This window comes from Delphinus delphis, chromosome 1 (genome assembly GCF_949987515.2).
Source record: "Delphinus delphis chromosome 1, mDelDel1.2, whole genome shotgun sequence".
NCBI lineage: Eukaryota > Metazoa > Chordata > Mammalia > Artiodactyla > Delphinidae > Delphinus > Delphinus delphis.
This window is the reverse complement of record NC_082683.1, coordinates 143084880-143102509: the sequence shown is the minus strand read 5'-3', so window position 1 is coordinate 143102509 and position 17630 is coordinate 143084880. Positions and strand designations below refer to the sequence as shown.

The following is a 17630-nucleotide window of genomic DNA, read 5'->3' as shown; positions in this document are numbered from 1 at the left end:
CTCCTCTCCTCTCTCCCCTCTTCTACTCTCTTCTCTTCTCTTCTCTCTTCTCCTATTCTCCTCTCTCCTCCTCTCGCGTCTTCTCTTCCTCTCTCTCCTCTCTTCTTGTCTTCCCTCCTCTCCTCTCCCTGCCCACCCTCTCCTCTCTCTCCCCTCATTCTCCCCGTCGGCCCGCTCGCGCGCTCCCGCACGGACTCACCGTCCCTTGTCCAATTATCATATTCATCACCCGCAAGATCTCACCGTGCGTGTGCGCGCGCGTGTTTTCCTCTCTCCGCCTGCAAAAAAGGCTCGGTCCCACTGCTCTCTGCACCGAGTAAGTATCTTCTCCCCCTCGCGAGTCCCCTCCCCTTTTCCAGAATCACTTGTACCGGCTTGTTCTTGAATGAGAAGAAAAGAAAAGAGACTCCCATTACTCATACTCGTGTAAACATCTTTCCACCCTCCCCAGGAGAAAATGGTGTTCTTTAAATGAATCATAATAAAATAGTGTCTAAACAGTTTCTAAGCAGAAGCCTCAGTGGAACTCAGCGCTCCGCCTCTCCCAGTTCCTACGAGTAAGTGATCCGCTTGGCTTTTCTTTCTTTCTCTTTCCTGCTGGTGGCTGGGGGGTGGTGTTGGCGAGAGGGGGGAGGCTGATAGTGCTGGACTTGTCGCTGATCTTGTCACCTTTTGTGTACTGTTTCTGGAGGGGGAGGAGGCTTTTCCTTCCTTTCCTTCTTTCTCTTGCCCTCTCTTCCCAGGAGAGAGGACCGCGAGGGGGACCGGGTCGCTTTTTGTTCGTCTGGATCCCCGCTCTCCTCCCAGCCTCATCCTTCCCATCTCCCCCGGTGAAAACTCCTGGGCTAGTCCCCACGTCCTTGCTCTTTGTCTTGTTTATTATAGCTGCCTTTCTTCCAGGAGCTTCCAATTTGCTTGTCATTTGCATACCTTTCACTTCTCCTTTTTAACCCCAGCAGAGGGCCAGGGAGTAGGGAGGAAGGGAGAGGGAGGTGTGTGTGGGGGGGCGCTCTGTTACTTTCCTCTCAAAACGCTGTCGAAGCCGAAATGTTGAAATCAGGGTTGGAGCAATGGAGAGATGGTCCTGGGAAACGAGCACGGCGCCCCTCCCCTGTGCTCCCAGGACCCAGGGCTAGGTCAAGTTGAGTAGGGTAAGGTGGCACCGGGAGCCTCAGGGGTCCTGTGGTGGGAGGACTGGGGCTCAAGCGCGGCGGGAGGATGGAAGGATCGAGGTCCGGGTGGGGGTAGAGGATGTTCCCGGGCAGCGGATGTGCTCGCAGTCACCACTGGCAGTCGACGTGGTTGGGCTGCTTCGATCTGATCTTGGTTCGTCTGGGTGGTACCTGCAATTTTGCCCCACTCCGGAGGGCTGGAGAGGGAGGAGTGAAGAGGTGAGAGTGATTGTTACTGGGAAGAATAGTGAGGGGGCGAGAAGAGCTGCTATCTTGCCTGAACCGGCAAGGAGGGGGACGACGGGGGCAAGCTGGGGGGAGACATTACCCAAAGCCCAGGTTAGCAAATTGTTGGTTCTTCTGCTGTGCCAGCCACTTACTCCTCCTGCTAAAACTGAACGTAGGTGGAGGGTATGGATTGGAGGGGCGAGGTGAGGGGGGCGGGGGGCGGGAGGGAGGCAAAGGGGGAGTAGCTTTGGAGAGAGACTCACAGGTCTCCCGCCACTTCTCAGCTTTTTTTCGGAAGTTGAGAGTCCTCCAGGCTGGCCGACAGAAGACCTGGGAGGAGGGGTTGAGCGACAGTCTCAAATAGCCCAAGGAGGCAGGCTGGAGTGTGAAACTTCTGTTCTTGGCAATCCAGAACCCACTCCGCCTGGGGGAAGGCTGGGAACTCACCTGCTTGTTTTTATTTTTCCCAGAAGGTCTGTGTTGTCTCCTTGAGCTTATAATAACAGTGCAAGCACAGGGTGGCCTGCTCTCAAAGTCAAGGCTACAAGTCTCTTCTCTTGTTCTCCCCCCCACCCCTTCTCTCCCATCTATAACCTCCTTTACAAAAAAAAAAAAAAAAAAAATTATAATAATGTCCTTTCCTGGATTAGGTAGACAAAGGTCTGTTAGCCGAGAGCTGCGCCATGGGCAGGGCCTGACAGGTGTGTTATGTCAAGAAAGACAGGTGCAAATTTCCTCTGTGTCTGTGTGTGTCTGTACAGTTCCAGACCTCAGGGTGTGCTCCAGGGTTGCGGAGGTTTATGGGTTTATGGTTGCCTTGGTTAATAGGATTGTCCGGGCTCATGGGAACTGCGCTGTTGTTATGTTTTGAGCCCTGCCATGTGAGTTCTTTGGTTGGGGGTGGAGGACAAGTTGGTATGTGTTTGTTTATTTTTCTTAAGGATGTTGGCAGGCTGCTGCTGAGGCTGTGTCTCGGGCTCCTGTCTGCCAGGCAGCTGAAAGTACCCCCACTTCAGGCAGCAGGTGGAGGGAGATTGACTTTCCCTTCGCTTCCCTCTGGTTTACGCCTATTTCCCAGGTCTTTGGGGGCATTCGGGGGAGGGGGAGTAGTGAGAGCGTCTTGTGTGTGTGTGTGTGTGTGTGTGTGTGTGTGTGTGCGCGCGCTTTGGACATCCATGGATGGTGTGTGTACCTGCCAAGAATACCAAAGTCAGTTTGAAAGTGTTACTGTTTTTAAAGCTTATGTTCTTTAGCGCGCTTTCTCCCTGCCCAGAAGGAATAGGTATGTGCATAAACTCTTGCAGGTCGTATGTTAAATACTCTCGTAAAGTAGAATGAGCCTGTCATTGTACCAGACATGTGCCAGATGTCCTAGTTATTACTTTGATGGAGAAGGAAAATCTCAAGTATGTGAGAGGTAACTGTGCTTTTCTATTTGATGCAAGATGTAGGCAGTCAGTCCTCTGAAGTTTCTTGCAAGAACTTCTGAGCATTATCAAAATGAAATGGGCTGTGGGTGGTGAAGAAGAAAAAGGGGAGTAATTTGGTTAACCTGTCCATGTGCTACAACATGGACCTGTTTCTGCAATAGTAAAATAGATGAAAGTAAGGACTGTGGCTTCATGTGTGAGGGAAGCGATTGAGAATTCAGGGTAAGCACAGTATATGGATTCTCAAAATCGGACCTTTTAATTTTTTTTTCTTTAAACAGGCTGCTTCTTGAGTTGCATAGAAATAGATCAGATGGTGAATGGTTTTTGTTGGTTGGTTTGGTGGCTTGGGTGATCATCCTTGTTTCATGAAAATGAGACAGTATGTGTCATTTTATTCTTTTGACTTAAACATCCAAGTTCCTCCTAATACTTTCTTTGGATGCTTTTGAAGTTCTTTCATCACTAAAATGTCATCTGTGGATATGTCATTTGCTTTATTTTTAATAAGGGTTATCTGTGCTTGGCACTTATTGATATTTTTATATGTCCATTGTGCAGAATTCTATTTAGGTTAATCACCAAGACCTTGTGGGGAAAAAGTCATGCATACCTAACATGCATCTTTGTTCTCACTTTATTCATTCCCTCGCATCTTTCCTCTATAAGTAGCACTTACAATCTTAAAACATAACCTAGCTGCCAGGCGTACTCTTTATTTGTTCAAAATGAAATAGGCCTTTTTTCATGAATTTCTTAGAGGCATTGTTTTGCATTTGCAACTGTAAATATAAGGAATATTTAGGTTCAAGATTAACAAAAGATTATAAAATGTTACCGATTTTATAATATGAAGATGGATTGTGCATGATATATTATTACTGGGTTCTAATTAAGTATCTGTATAAACTGGAAAGGACATATACATAAGGAATTTCTAAAACCTTATTGCCTGGTGTATTCGAAAGCTTCAAAGGACATTTAGAGTATTTCAATTCTCTTCAGAAAAAAAATAAATGTAAGTGTTTCTTCTTGAAGTTATTTCTCACTATTTACTAATTTGGTGACTTATTACTTTTTAATATTTTAGGCATGTCTCAGAAAATACTCTGTGTTCATCTTGCAGGTGAAAAATGTATGAAATTTTTGATAGAATGGAGGAATTTAAGATAAAATGGTTCTGATTTGAGATCTCTATTATCATAGGAAAATTTAAACCTGATATAAGATTTTGACAATACAATGTTAGTTAATTTAAGTATTAACTAATGTCAAGTGGGTTCCTCACAATAAACATCAAAGACTTTCTTAGCCTGATAGTGAGCAGAAACATCTCCAAAGGAAAAGTTGCTAATTAGCAGAAATGAACTCTTAAATACAGTGAAGGGGACAGCTTGGTAAAGGGCAGGGGTGGGGGAGTACCTAAATCAAATCATCTGATTGCCCCCCTTGAATTACTGATTTCCAGATGGATTTACAAGGTTCTTTGCTAGTGTTCTTCCACTTGCAGTTTCATAAGCGGCTTGACCCAAGTAGATCAGAGGCCCACTCAAAGGTTGTTTTCTAAAAGAAGTAAAGTGTAGGCTTGAGCAATTTCTTCAAATCATTTTATCAACAAAGACAGATAGTCTAAATCATCCAAGCAGGAAACCATGCCAACCTTACCCTTCCCCTTCTCATGAAAGATTTGACTGAACTATCTGAGTAATAATCAGAGTGATCACTTCTTTGTCTAGAATCTGGACTCCAGATCGAGGCATAAAAGTTGCATCCCCTTCCCCAAATAACTTCTTTATTAAAGCAGAACACTTCAGCACTTTCTACTTCACACTGCAGTGTTCCTTTGAAATGCTTCCCTGAAAATTCTTTTCTACTAACGTTGTCATCAGCTTCCTTAGGATTCTCCATGTTAAATTATCTGACGTTCTCCAGATAATTCAGATTTTAATGAAGAATCTTTTGGAGTAGTTAAAATCTGACTTGATCCTAGTTGAACGTTCTTACCTTTTTCTGGGAGGAATCTGCTAATGTTAAGATACCCTTCGTATAGGAATTATTAAAGTGTTTATGTAGTTAGATGCCAAGTGGTACGACACAATATTTAATAATAAAAATATTCTATGTAGATTTTCATATTAATTACAGAGGAGTTTACAGGGATAGAATATGTGTATCCAATCGATAATACATTTGGGTTCAAATGCTACGTCAGTATTTTTCTGCATACTTGCTGATACTGATGTTCACCAGTGCTGATCAAAAGGTTCATATCGCTGGGTTAAACTCAAAATTAATATAAAAATTAAAACATAATAAGAATCAGTAATAATTGTAGTTGAAACATATGGCTTAGTACATATATTGAGAAATAAAGGAATTTTTAAAAATCTTAATGGACAGGATGATATCAGTGATAAATTAATTGCATAGCAGTCTCTAAATTCTGAATTGGGAAATCATGGAAGCACCTTTGAAAGTGTTTTCAAGTGATTTAATTTACATTATAGTCATTTAACAATGCATTTTCTTATGTGGTAAAATATTCATATATATATATATATGTATGTATATATATCTTGTTTGTGAAACATGATGCTAATAAAGTACTACAGTCCACCAGTTATAATTATTTAATCTTGCCTTCATGGGTTATAATCCCAATGTGTATGACTACTATACCTTTATTTCTGAGTTTAGGTCAAAGCTATACATAGAGATCTATTTATTCACGCCTACTAATATAATGCCTTGTCTTGCTGGATTATATAATTTTTCCTAGTTTTCTCATTTGTTTTGCCCTGATTGTTATGTGTCAGCTGTACATTTTACAATAAGACCCCCAAATATTTAAATGTTCTTAGTCCCAAACAGAAACAAATCATTATTTAATCCAAGAATGCTGACCAGTTGAGAGAAAATTGCAAAAATCAGTTTCGTTCGGTGAATTTGAAGGAAGTTACAGGATATTTTCTTCTTAAAAGACCCAACAAGCACGTTTAATTAACATGTATTCTCCACTGAAGATGAGAATGTGATTTCTTTCCACCTTAGGAAGAGCACAGCCTTCCCCTTGGCTCAGGCATGAGGTAGGGATGCAGCTGTTGATACCTAGGCTAGATGAGAGGAAGTGCAGTTGACGCAGAGGTAAATGGCAGCTGGGAAGGGAAGGATGGCTGGGGATGACCTTGTGCTCATCTCTTACACCAGCGTGTTGTTTCTGAGCCTCTGTTGCGGAGATGCTCTTCCTGTAGCAAGGATGGGTAGGGGGAAAACCCAGATTGGATGTTAAGAGGAACAGGGGAAGAAAATACTGCAGAAAGTTTGTTCAACATTTTGATTGGTGATCTATGTGCTTTTCAGGTGATATTAAAGAGAAAATGATTTGCACCCAAAAAGACAAGAGGTAAAATTTTTAAAGAATGGCAATAAACTCTATTTTTGAAAAGCTGATCTACACACACAAAGTCCTCCTCGCAAAGACATCCCACCTCAATATGCAAGTCTTTCTGAGCTTTAAAATAATTCATCTTTTCTCTTGTTTGTCTCCGTCTCCCCTTTTTTCTTTCTCTCACCTGACAGCTGCACCTGATTTATCAGATCTAACATGTTAGTGAAATATTTGCCATTGCATTTTTGTATTCCTGAAACCAATTTCATTTATTAATGTGTGAGGGGTCACAATCATCTTGAATTCAGTTTTGAACCCTATACATGGAAGTTATCAAGATCTGTTTCCATTCCAAGTTCAGGAAATTTTATCCTGAGGCACACAAAAAAGTATTTTACCCTCAAGCATCCAAAAAAACATACAAAAAAGCATCATGTTGCTTTCTTGACACTCTGATACAGCCTTTATTTAAATGTATTATCTTCATATAAAAACTGAGAACAAGGGCTACATGATGAAATCTTTGTCGCTTAAAAAAATACACATTGCCATCTAAGCATTGAGCATTTTCTTGATTTTTGCAGGTTATTTCATGCTGAAATTATGCCTATTTGCATGGATAGTCATTCTTTAAAACTAGCCACAGATGCAGTCCTAGGGAGCACGTAGATGTTTTTACAGGTGAACCGAAAGAGATGGGAGCTGTTCCAAACACTCTGCACGCTGCCTTTGGCAATAGACCCTGTTATTGTGAAGATGTGCTCTGTTAAGCAAACGTGAAGTTTAATATTAGATAAACCCTGTGTGAAAAAAATTTTTCATTTTCTTCATAAAACGTTCATTGTAAGCAAAAAGATGCGACATCTTAACATTTATACAAAATTTGGGGTTAGCATCGCTGGTTAACGTCACAAAAAATGTCATGCAAGTGCCTTTTTATATTGTGTTCCCAAGAAACAATGGAAGTTCATATACAGAGACGGTATTTCCCTTTCTCACATATTTAATTGATGTTATTTTCTTTCTTCTTTATATATCTTCCTTCAGTCTTTTTTTCCGCCTGTGTTTTTCTCATCCTTTAATTTGGCACAAGAAATAAGATTCACAAATGGTGTATGTTAAAGAGCTTCTTTAGGCGTTTGAAGTATTATTTTGGCAGATTATAGAAAAAAAAACTAGCACTGAAGATGTATTTATCCTTGCCTAACTCAATTTATTGTTCCACAGATTGATTTCTAAAATGTGACAATGTCCTTCTTCTGCACTGAGTCCAACTTTATAATAATTGAAGTCATCAAAAACGACATCATGAAAATTTTTAAATATTCTCATACTTACATTAAAATCCAGCAACAGATACCGTCTTCAAATGTGATTTTAGTAATAAAAAGCACATATCTGTGCTAAATAAGCAGACTTGTAGAATGAGTATTTGTGCACTTATTTCCATGCTAAATTGGCCATTTATGTTGGAAAGATGCTGGTGGGAGTGTTCTCCTCCCCATTTCACGTATGACAAAAATGTTTTAAAATTCAGTAATAAAGGGTGTGTGTGTGAAATATTTGCATTTTTAGAGTCATTTTTCCCCTTAATTGTGTTAAAGCCACAATAATTTTATCGCAGAAATGGAATTTTTCATCCAAATTTCACGCATCCTCAAAATGTAACCTTATTTCTTAAGTATAGACCACTTTTATCTTCTTTTGTAATATGAATCTCAGTGCCCAAAATTTAATCAATTGGTTGTCAGAGGCTGTGTTCTTATAATCTACTGTTTCTTCTGAAGATAAACAGTATCATTTTAGGCATTTGTGAAAGAGAATCATATTACTGGTGCTTAAGCAGTTTTTGCTTTTTTTTTTTTTTTTTTTAATCTTAATCCATCTTAAACCAGTGGAGCAGAAATATTTAAAAATGTTTCATTTCAAGCAGAGTGCATAATAAATTGCAATAATTGTAATGTGCCATAAATCCCAGAGCCTATGCATTTTGCATTTGATTCAGGATTGAGGTCAGGAAATTTGGAGAAATTTAAAGAAAATGATTCATCAGTCCTTTTGTTCTGTTGGCCAGGGTCCCAGGATTCTTGAGCTGTGCCCAGCTGACGAGCTTTTCAAGATGGCACAATAACTGTCCAGTGATGCCTGACCATGACAGCACAGCCCTCTTAAGCCGGCAAACCAAGAGGAGAAGAGTTGACATTGGAGTGAAAAGGACGGTAGGGACAGCATCTGCATTTTTTGCTAAGGCAAGAGCGACGTTTTTTAGTGCCATGAATCCCCAAGGTTCCGAGCAGGATGTTGAGTATTCAGTGGTGCAGCATGCAGATGGGGAAAAGTCAAATGTACTCCGCAAGCTGCTGAAGAGGGCGAACTCATATGAAGATGCCATGATGCCTTTTCCAGGAGCAACCATAATTTCCCAGCTGTTGAAAAATAACATGAACAAAAATGGTGGCACGGAGCCCAGTTTCCAAGCCAGCGGTCTCTCTAGTACAGGCTCCGAAGTACATCAGGAGGATATATGCAGCAACTCTTCAAGAGACAGCCCCCCAGAGTGTCTTTCCCCTTTTGGCAGGCCTACTATGAGCCAGTTTGATATGGATCGCTTATGTGACGAGCACCTGAGAGCAAAGCGCGCCCGGGTTGAGAATATAATCCGGGGTATGAGCCATTCCCCCAGTGTGGCATTACGGGGCAATGAAAATGAAAGAGATATGGCCCCGCAGTCTGTGAGTCCCCGAGAAAGTTACCGAGAAAACAAACGCAAGCAGAAGCTGCCCCAGCAGCAGCAACAGAGTTTCCAGCAGCTGGTTTCAGCCCGCAAAGAACAGAAGCGAGAGGAGCGCCGACAGCTGAAACAGCAGCTGGAGGACATGCAGAAACAGCTGCGCCAGCTGCAGGAAAAGTTCTACCAGATCTATGACAGCACTGATTCTGAAAATGATGAAGATGGTAACCTGTCTGAAGACAGCATGCGCTCGGAGATCCTGGATGCCAGGGCCCAGGACTCCGTGGGGAGGTCAGACAATGAGATGTGCGAGCTGGACCCGGGGCAGTTCATCGACCGAGCCCGGGCCCTGATCCGGGAGCAGGAAATGGCCGAAAACAAGCCGAAGCGAGAAGGCAACAACAAAGAAAGAGACCACGGGCCAAACTCCTTACAACCCGAAGGCAAACATTTGGCCGAGACCTTGAAACAAGAACTGAACACTGCCATGTCGCAAGTTGTGGACACTGTGGTCAAAGTCTTCTCCGCCAAACCCTCTCGCCAGGTTCCTCAGGTCTTTCCGCCGCTCCAGATCCCCCAGGCCAGATTTGCAGTCAACGGGGAGAACCACAATTTCCACACCGCCAACCAGCGCCTGCAGTGCTTTGGCGATGTCATCATTCCGAACCCCCTGGACACCTTTGGCAATGTGCAGATGCCCAGTTCCACAGACCAGACAGAAGCACTGCCCCTGGTGGTCCGCAAAAACTCATCTGACCAGTCTGCCTCCGGCCCCCCTGCCGGCGGTCACCACCAGCCCCTGCACCAGTCGCCTCTGTCGGCCACCGCAGGCTTTACCACGTCCACCTTCCGCCACCCCTTTCCCCTCCCCTTGATGGCCTACCCGTTTCAGAGTCCATTAGGTGCTCCCTCCGGCTCCTTCTCGGGAAAAGACAGAGCCTCTCCTGAATCCTTAGACTTAACTAGGGAGACCACGAGTCTGAGGACCAAGATGTCATCCCACCACCTGAGCCACCATCCTTGTTCACCAGCACATCCACCCAGCACCGCAGAAGGGCTCTCCTTGTCTCTCATCAAATCCGAGTGTGGCGATCTTCAAGACATGTCCGAAATCTCACCTTATTCGGGAAGTGCAATATCCTTTCATTTGCCCCCCAAGGAAAACAAGCCCAAACCAAAAAGGCTTCCCAGAAGGTCAGGTTTACACATTGTTTAGAATGATGTAGATGACTATCTTCTTAAGAATGCAGTCTTTCCTCTTCTTCCGAGTAATAGGCTTTTATCAGCAGGCGTGAGGCACTTCTGGTTGCACAAAAGCTTCACAGGAAACCAACATTTTTGTAACTTTCACAAGTTGTTAATTGCCCTAAAGTGGTAGTATTTAATTTGTGCTTTTGCAGCAGGGTTTTTTCTGCTGTTTCTTCCGGTATTATCTTCTAATCCTTTTTTTTTTCCCCCAAGAGTAGATTTAGAGGTGGAAAAAAAAAATCTCATTGTAATATTGAATTCTATCAGGTTTTATTTTAATGTAAGTTTCATAGCAGAATAAAGAGAGAAAAATCAGTTTTCAGATCCCTAAGAGTCCATAAGAAGAATTCTCCCCTTAGTTAATCTATAAGGCTCCTGGTCTGTTTAAAGAAGGCCTGATTAAATCTTATGAGGAACAGTCTACTGATGGGAGGCTGCAGTGGGAGAAAGATGATTGTGGATAGGGAGTTAGAGACTCTCCTTATTCTTCAAGTGAGGTGTGTTCTTTTGTTTGTTTGTTTGTTTTAAAGGAAATATACAGGTACTGATTTATTCAGACGGTATCCATCTCTCTCCCGTTCACCCAAGGTCTGTTCTTTGGGTCTGGTGCAGCTGCCTCTATGCATGATTAACCTCTGTTCAGCCATACACAGAAATCTTTTGTCCTAACATACACAAAGCAAATTATTTTGGAAAGCGAGAGAGCACAATTAAATATAAAACTCAGCCGTATTCGACTTTAAAAATGCCTCTTTTATGTCTCTTTTATATTTTGAACCTGACTTTTATGTAGAGATGCCAGTTACATTTTTTGATTAGACCTGTCCTGAACTCTAGCTATTTTTAACTCACGATTTTTTTCTCTGTAAATTGATCCTTTCAGTAAATTTTTTAAAATCTTGTGGTGGTTGATGTTTTGGGGGAGTAGAATAGTAGCATTGGGGGGCAACTAGAGACATTTCTTTTCTATAAATTGCCAGATGGATATGAAATTTAGCAATTAAGTTGGCTGTTGCTAAATTAAGGGTTTTGAGCAATCGTCTTGATGACTAGAGATTGACATTTTCATATCTAACCCTACTCCAGAGGCTGCCGTGTAAGTGCAAAGTCCCAGCTATGGTGGAAATGTGTTTTCCTTGATATGAAGTTCATCTCCTTCCAGCCAGCTCAGGATAACAGTGAAGATTTCTGATAAGGTGAATGGGAGCCACAAGTATGAGACACACTTGGGTAGTTAAGCACATTGTCTCTTTCCATAGAGAGGAAGAGGAGAATGACGTCTTGAGAGAAAGATTTGAGGACTTAAGATGTAAATAGAAATCGAGTGTTGGTTTGGTTGCTGATTTAACTTCTGACTTTCAGAGCTCTAAAGTTTAATCCACCAGTCATGAATCAAAGCTGTGCCAGGCACCATGCCTTACACATCATAGGCAGGCAATAAACATTGGTCCAATTGGACTATAGCTGTTGGTGATGAGAAAGGCAAAGTACATAGACACAGACCTTGAACGTTTTTTTTTTTACCCTCTGCAGGAGAGCACCTTCTGGGGTTCATACCAGGCTCATGTCCAGGGCTAGACCCCATTGCTCCTCAGAGATCCCTTACTTCATTTTGAAGCCAGTGGTAGTGATGGTGGGTTGTTTCTCTCTCTCTCACTTGTGCGCGTGTGTGCGCACACACACAGGAAAGGGACGTGCCCATTTGGATGAATATTTGAAGCCAGGTTTCAAAGTCTTATAAGGCCATACTAAACTCTTTAACTCAAGATTCCAGTTTCTGGTTTTGTTTTTTTTTTTTTTTTTAGACTTGTCACCGTATCCAGATAATTATGCCTGTGCTTTTTTTTTTTTAATAAGTTGGGTCTTCTAAGAAAAAAATCTTTAGATCGCTCTAAGTGTCGACTATGCTCACTGTCTCACCCTCTCTAAATCCCCTGAGGAATTTTGAGGATTTGAATAGAAAGAACTTCCTTTTCTTTCTATACATATCAAAGACTTTAAAGAGAATTTAGTTGCTTCTTCTTCAGAGGAATAACTTCACCTCTGTCTTACCATAGAAGATTCTGCTCAACAGCAACGGTTTGGAAACACCTGTATTCATATGAAATGTTAGTTGCTTACACCTGGAGTTGTGTATTTTGTGTAGCTAAATAATTTTGGCCTCTTGCTGCAGTGAATGATTACATTTCCCATATGCCGGCCTTCCAGCCTCTGTTTCTTTCTCTTTTCCCTTCTATGATCTCGCCCTTTTAGCCGTTTATCTCTTTGCTGTATTATTTCTCAGGAAGAAGATAGGCAAGCATCCTTTTCTAGAGTTCACACAGTTCTGAAGCCAGTGAGGATCTGAGTGTTTGCTGAGAGGTTGGGTCTGCTTTTCTCCTGTCTCCATCCTTGTATGGCGATGAGTTCTCCCCTTGACTTACCTGATGGTGTCTAGGCAAAATTCTCAAGCTTTTAGTTTAAAGAAACCTCTGGGAACCAGAGATTCTGGTTATCTTACTGAAGTAAGATAACAGCAAGTCATCTTACTTCAGTTTAGGTAGACAAGGCCATATGTGAACCTGTTCTGCGGTTACTCTTAGAAAAGATCAATAGAAATGAGGAGAAATGGGATGAAATGGTACCTTCATGACTGTCATTATTGTTTTTATTTTTAGTCCATGGCTTTCCAAACTGTAATGAATAATTGAATTCTTAAGGAACAATTCTTTCCCACCGCAAAAGACATCATCTGTTTCCCTGAACAAAGTAGCCAAGATAAGAACTATTAAGAACACCAGCTTATCGGATAAATCCATTCTGAGTTCAGCACATTAGGCATATATGTTGTACGTAATAGAGCACACTACCTTGTTACCCCTTCTAATAGAAAGGAACTAATGAATGTTTGTGCATGGTAAACTGAATGTCAGTGAACCTGCACCAGAAGGTCACATCTTGGATATAAAAACTGTGTTCAGTATCTTTGCAAATGAATCTATTTAATCAAATATTGAATTTTATTCAAATTCCAAAAGAAACAGCCAGCCAGTTGTTTTTCCTCCTGATGTTCCTTGTCATTCATCCTCTTTGCATCCCAAGAAAAATAGCCTTGTTCGGGCCTCAAACATTTGCATGCACCCAATTAGAGCACAAGAGCGGTGTTCTAAGCACTTAAGACATGCAAGGGAAGAAACTGAACCTCTTCTCCGTGACAGTCAGCTTTCCCTGTTTGACTTTTAGGGAGAAGGTTAAAAAACACGTGAAGTTCAAAAAGGAAAATGATTTAATAATTTGAAACTAAAATCCATCTAGAAAACCTGAGTTAAAAATGAATTTCTAAAATGGGAATTAATCCATAGAAGTTGATGTTTTACATCTTTGGAAGTGGTGCGGGGCCATAGGAATTCTGTTAGGTGTATTAGCTGTAGCGAAACATGTATATTAAAGATTGGAAGACTCTGGATTCCCCTTCCCCCTCCCCCCAATTATGGACTAAGTAAATTAAAAATATATATATCCATAAACTACACATCCCACCGATTATGTTAAACTCCTTTGTGGAGCAACAACTTGCTCTGTCCCTTTAATTAAATGTGAGGGTTGAGATCTTTTCTCCCCTTTTAAGGATTCTAAGGGAGGAAAACTAGAAACATAGCAAATCAGAGCCTAAGGAGCAAGCTAAAATTCTCCGGGTTTCAAAGCGCTTTAGAAATTGTAAGCAAGTGGTCCCGATCCATTTGGTTGGAACTGCAGCATGTAAAACCTCTAGTCACAATTCAGGGTTCAGTTGGAAAAAAAAGAGTTTTCTTCCTGCAGCCTTCACAACCTATTATTCTCCCATTTGCCTTTTTGCTGCCTCTGCTGCTTCTCCCGCGGCTGCTGTTTAGGTGAAGTTATATTGTGCTTGGTAAACAGACAACACTTAAATTCTCAGGTTGTTTGCACACCATTTTAGGTTCAGCTGCAGTACCCTACTTCTCTTATCTTTTATATTCCCGAGCAGATGTCTTTCATTAATTTATGGATTTATCATCGTTTTTTTTTCTTTTTCTTTTCTTTTCCTTTCTTTTTCTTTTCTTTTCTTTTTTTTTTTTTTTTTACACCTGGCAGCTGTCTCAAGTTTCAGCAGTTATTGTCTATTTTGCATTATACATAGAATTGAATGTCATCTGTCTTCACAAAGCTATGGCTAAGAGAATTGAGGCAAAGCCACATGAGCTGCCGGGACAGATCTTGTTTGCGTTCCATCCCCCCTCACCCCACCCCCCCCCTTTACCTCCTTAATATTTATTTGTGCTCATTTTCTTTCCTGGCCTTGAATGGAGCTTAGCTCGTGTTCAGTACAGCTGTATGTTTACTGAATCTATTCCATCATGAGTCATTGTGCGTGTGTAAGTATCCTGGAAACAGCTAGTGCTTTCTTGGAAGAACAGTTGCTTTTCAGCACAAGCACTTAAAAGGGAAATTAACCAATTGGTCAGTTCAGATTTATTTTGAAGAGAAAAAAAAAGGATTATCTAACTGTTGGCTTTTAAATCTTTCATTAGCTATTTTTAATAGTTTATTAGAAACATATATTTTATGGGAATTTTATCTTAATTACACGATGAGCAAGAAATAAAGATGTATTCTGTGTTTCATTTCCACTGATTGATTCCAAGTATTTCCAACAGGAAGCATTTTAAAGCAAAAAAACGTACTTGAGAAATTCAAATTAGGATGATTTTTTTCATGAAATAAAAAGCCTTTAAATCCCAACCAAAATACGATGGATACTTTGCTCTGTCTTTTTAGATAAAAAAAGACGAAAACATCTTAGCATAATTTAAAGACACTGAAAGCTTCAGGAAGTTTTGGTGGCTCAGTAACTATCTGAGAACCACAGCAAAACAATTCATTTTGTATGAGACCAAATTTGAAAAGGTTTGGAACTTTTCCCTGCTAATAATTAATTGTACTAGGTTGTTTGGACGTAGCCTTCTGAAAGAACAGATTAGAACCCAGATCTGAGGATGTTTGTCAAAGTTTGGACTTGCCTAAAACTCTTATCACGAGGCAATAGGAGACAGCTTGCAACTATTATTTCACTTATCCATTTGGACAGATGGTCCTGAAGTGTGCCGGGCTCCTTTAGTCCCCTCTCTCAGTCTAATGGAGGTTACTGGAGGGCCTTTCAGCCCTCTCCTTGGCACAAGAAGTATGTCAGTCATAAATTATCGTCTTTGTAATCATTAAGGATCTCAAACAAAAACACAAGTTCAGTTAAACTGCTTTGGCTTACAGATAAAACATCAAAATTTCTTTCTTCAGTGTTTATTTACAGTGAAAACAAAAGGCTCAATATTTAACCTTTCAATTTACAAACTAAGGTGATCTTTTTCAAATTGCGTGATATTAACGGGAATGCTAATTGATCAAATTCTCAGCAGAATATTTGGTCAAACCCCCTGTTATAAGTAGTCAAGAACTTATCAGTATTAACTCGATTATGCTTCTCTAGGAACTTTCTGGTTTCCCTGTGTTCCTAAGCTTGGTCATGCCGTACTTGATGATGGTAATTTAGAAACTTTCACCTTTCCTAAATATCTGTGTTTATTTGACCTTGCTTCATACGGTGTGAAATTTTTGTTGGGTTTGTCAGCCAAGTGTGTGTGTTTGCTTACGTGTGCGTGTGTGTGTGTGCGCACACCCACACGTACATATTTTCTTTTCTTTTTTTTCCCCTTATTTTTTCCCAGACTCTCTTTTAAGAGAAAATCCTTAGAGAAGCTTCTAGGAAGGACCCTTAATTGACCTTGTGGGGGACCACATTGATTTTCTCCACGTGCATCTTCATTTCTGATAAATTATAAAGCCATTAATTTGCTGAGGAAATGGCAGGGCCAGGCTGCGGCACAGATGTGACCAGAGCCATCCCAGCTCCGAGTCTGCTGAGGAGTGCCAAGAATCTGGGGGAGAATCAGGAAGCCTGGATGGTTATGCTTAGCCTCACATTCTCTTGGGAACTGTTTTAGTTGCTGCTGTTTACAGATCTAAAAGGTAATGATGTTTCCAGATAAATAGACCTTCTTATTTTGGGTAAGTGGCCATTTATTGATCTGCTAACCCACATTTATTGATTTGTTAGCTCCAACCACTGTGCCACTCTCAAAGGAGTTAACTATAAATCCAGGAGAGGCAAATCGTATTTGGTTTTGGATCGTTGCTCTAACAAAAGCGACCCCCCCTCCCCGTTCTCTCGGTGCCCAAACTACCCCTCCCCAGTTTTAGCTGTTATTGAAAAGGAAACAATTAAAAGGATATAATAATAAGACAGGAAGAAAGTGAGTCAAGATGCTCCGTTATATGAGCGCTGGAAGGTGAAATGTGAAGCTTGCCTGACAGTGTTCAGAATAATGCATTTTATATTTTCGTGTACATTAGTATAATAACTGGATGTCATCTGCAGAGAGCGGAGAGAACAAACAGAACTGTAATTGTGAAGAAGGAAAAAACTCTCACGATAAAGAGTTGTGCAGTACCTGTTGGGTGCATTTGTCTCCTTAGCAACAAGTGAACGTATAGATAGCGTAAGGACTTCAAATAGGGGGAATGTTTTGCCATCCTCACCACGAAGTCTCCAGGATTCCGCAACTAAATTGTGCATCTTCGCCATTATATTTGGCAAATTCTGACCGGCAGTGGTCATTGTGAGCAGGCAGCAGCAAGTTAGTGGTGGATTCCATGGCCAGCGCCATTTATCTTCCAGAATGCCTATGGCTGCTGGGTGGTGGCCCTCCAGATTCCTGGGGGGGGAGGGGGGGGGCGGGGGAAGGGAGGGATGGTAGGTGCTTGTGTTTCAAGAAATTGTTTCCTTAACCAATTGCATCCTACATGCAGGAAGGATTGTCACCCAATCACTTGAAAAAAGCAAAGCTCATGTTCTTTTACACCCGTTATCCCAGCTCCAACATGCTGAAAACCTACTTCTCTGATGTAAAGGTAAGGACATATTTCATTATTAATGTTTTCAATTTCTGTGCATGAGGTAGTGATTTGAACTCTTGGAAGTTAATGGAGATGAGTGTGGAGTTGGTTGGTGAATACACCTACGTTGTAATTGATTTAATGCATTTGTCCTTTGGTCTAAGGCTTTGCCAAGCGAAGAGGAGGCTCCTTGTGTGTTAAGACGAAAGGACTGGGCGCACAGGTTTTCATTCTAGTCCGGGAAACTTAACCTCCGTCTTTCTGTGTCTTAACTCCTGGGAAGAAATTTCAGTTGGTCCTGGAGGGATGTGCTTTAGAGAATTTTATTTTCCTCCCCTCAGCCACAGTAAACTGTTTCTGTTTTTGTTTCTGTTAGTTTCCCCATATTTGTGCTTAGGAAAGCAAACACTAGCACCTCTTTTTCCCCCTGTCGAAAGGAGCGTACATTGAAATTCTCTCTGCAGTAGCTGCTTAAAAACAAAAGT

At 41.3% G+C, this 17630-nt stretch overlaps 1 protein-coding gene across 2 annotated transcripts in view; it reads left to right on the top strand.

Moving 5' to 3' along the window:
- The first annotated feature begins 1203 nt into the window (after positions 1-1203).
- PROX1 (prospero homeobox 1) overlaps positions 1204-17630 on the top strand; it is a 50650-nt gene continuing 34223 nt past the window's right edge. Inside the window, exons 1-3 of one of the 2 annotated variants that reach the window (XR_009516609.1) lie at positions 1204-1391; positions 8293-11393; positions 15918-16937. Coding sequence is in view for 1 of the 2 variants with exons in the window: in XM_059994862.1 (XP_059850845.1) it covers positions 1252-1391; positions 8293-10086; positions 17055-17160 (2040 nt within the window). In the remaining variant the exon portion in view is untranslated. Of the gene's footprint in view, positions 1392-8292; positions 11394-15917; positions 16938-17054; positions 17161-17630 lie in introns of those variants that run through there. The other variant, XM_059994862.1, reaches the window with a different exon arrangement.